The 2,289-nt window shown below is 33.2% G+C and overlaps 1 protein-coding gene across 1 annotated transcript; it reads right to left on the bottom strand.

Moving 5' to 3' along the window:
- Window positions 1-1,527: 1,527 nt before the first annotated feature.
- Window positions 1,528-2,054, bottom strand: LOC140182209 (uncharacterized). The gene is made up of 2 exons (XM_072228349.1): window positions 1,693-2,054; window positions 1,528-1,531 (listed from the first exon to the last, which is right to left on the bottom strand). Exons 1-2 carry the CDS (start codon window positions 2,052-2,054, stop codon window positions 1,528-1,530), a joined length of 366 nt encoding a protein of 121 aa, XP_072084450.1.
- Between the last annotated feature and the right edge of the window lie 235 nt (window positions 2,055-2,289).

The raw sequence follows: 2,289 nt of genomic DNA, 5'->3' as shown, positions 1-2,289 counted from the left end.
TCTTTCTGCAACTCGTTGGGAGACGACCTGGGATTCATACTCCTAGTATTTTAATTCTAATTTTGTGACAACCCTTCTAAATTGATAAGCGAATTTTTGGTTGGTTAAGAACTATACTTGCAACGTATCTCTTATAATAATTTCTTAACTCGCCAATTTTCGCCACGTCAGTGATGATGACTCATTGATAGGGCTTCATAGCTCGCAGTCTTCTTCCATCGGCATTGGGATATAGATCCATTTTTATCTACTTATGAATGTTACGATGAAATATTATTTCATGCAATCTTGGCATTAAAGAATAGTTAATGTTTTTTGTGTGATAAGGAGTTGATGATGTTGTGGCGAGTTTGTTGCCTAAATCTAGTCAGACCGAGATTGAGACTGAATCAGATGTCAATGATGCATCTATTGTGGCTTTATCTAAGGTAAGCAATTACTTGGCACAATTAAATTTGGTCTTTAGTTTAAGAATCCAGGTTAAGAAGTATCTAATGCTAACTTTGTACAGTGATTTAGGATTCTGGCAAAGAGAGTAACGGTGATAATGGAGAACACACTCCAGTCACTATAAAAAAACACCTACAAATTGACGGCAAAATTAATGGTCGTGGCGTTGATAACTAAAAAAGTCGACTGCAAAAGCAACGGCTTGTGTTGATGTTTTTCAATTTGTCGATTTTTTAATAATGTAATAAAATCAACTACTGGACTGTCAATGATAAAAGAAAGAGAAGTTTTCTACTTTTAATAAAATCGACGGTCTGATCGTCGATAATATAGTTTAAAATAAAAAAATAAGTTGTTGATAATAATAAAAGCTAATATTTCTATTTGCAATAAAATTGATGACCATTCCAATAATTTTGGTATTTATTAACGACTTAGATATCTGTTATTTTATTACTTTATTTTTAATTAAAAAAGTGACGGGCAATTTAATTAATAGCCACACATAGTTTCTTTAATTAATGATTCCTATTCAAAAATAATAAACAGTTAATAAAGTTTTAAATATATAATATATATATTACAATAATGAACTTGTAAACTTCTCAAAATAGTAGACAATCTATTAATATAAAGATCCAAGACAAATAACTAAACTCATATTAACCAATTTAGTATCGTTCTTCTATTTGAAACTGGAAATTAAACTGGAATTACACTTGAGAGTGATTGAACCTGCTACAATGTTATTAATAAATGGGATAAAAATAATAATAGAATTAAGAAAGCATACCCCAATAACCTATACACAACACACGACAATGCACATGATTTTACTTGTTACTTTCAAGTGGAACCTAATCCTCCATGAAGGTGGAAGCATTCATTGTATTTTAGACTCTTAATTCAACAGCCAAAATCCTTTTTCTTTGGATAGCAAATATATTGAGAGGTTTTTAATGTAATTCATTTGACAAGGCTATTGTGTCTTCAGCGTAAGATCTAAAACTTAGTATCGAAGCATGAAACCATGATTTTAGGAACCATGGTTCTCGCAAAAAGGATATAGCTCAAGCTCTACCTGTCAATCAAAATATCAAGAAATATAGTAAGTTTTACAAGAGTGTAACAAAGATGAGGCCATAATCGAATCATATTGCATGCAATATGTTGGAAATGGCCAAACAAAGGTGATACGCAACTGGACTGACTCTCCTAAGGATCTGAAAAAGACCTACGTACCTAGGGTTTAACTTTTTGGTTCTAAGGGTGCGACCTATACCGATGGTAGGACTTGCTTTTAAGAGAACATATTCACTTTTCCTAAATTCTAAAGGCTTACGTCTATTATTGACATAGCTCTTTTGTCGACCCTGTGCCGTCTGAATCTTGTCACGAATCTTCTTGATCTGAGCGGTTGTTTCCTGTACCAAATCCGGACTCAAAGCAATATATTTTTCTCCTTGGTGCCAACACAGTAGAGATTGATACCGTCGTCCATAAAGAGATTCATATGGGGATATTACAATACTCTGTTGATAACTATTGTTGTAGGTAAATTCCACCAACGGCAATTGATTGTCCCAGTTTTCCTGTTGTTCCATTACACATGATCTCAACATATCTTCTAATGTTTGAATCGTTCATTCTGACGGTCCATCTGTCTGTGGGTGATAAGTTGTACTTACCTACAGCTCTGTGCCAAAGGCTTTATGAAAATCTCCCTAAAACCTTTATGTAAACCTTGAATCTCTGTCAGAAACAATTGAAGAAGGTATTCCATGTAGTCTCACCACTTCTTGAATGTATAAATGTGCAAGTTTTTCCAATGTATAGTTA

Source organism: Arachis hypogaea, chromosome 19 (genome assembly GCF_003086295.3).
Source record: "Arachis hypogaea cultivar Tifrunner chromosome 19, arahy.Tifrunner.gnm2.J5K5, whole genome shotgun sequence".
Lineage (NCBI taxonomy): Eukaryota > Viridiplantae > Streptophyta > Magnoliopsida > Fabales > Fabaceae > Arachis > Arachis hypogaea.
The sequence above is the reverse complement of the archived record's forward strand: the minus strand, read 5'-3'. Positions and strand labels throughout refer to the sequence as shown.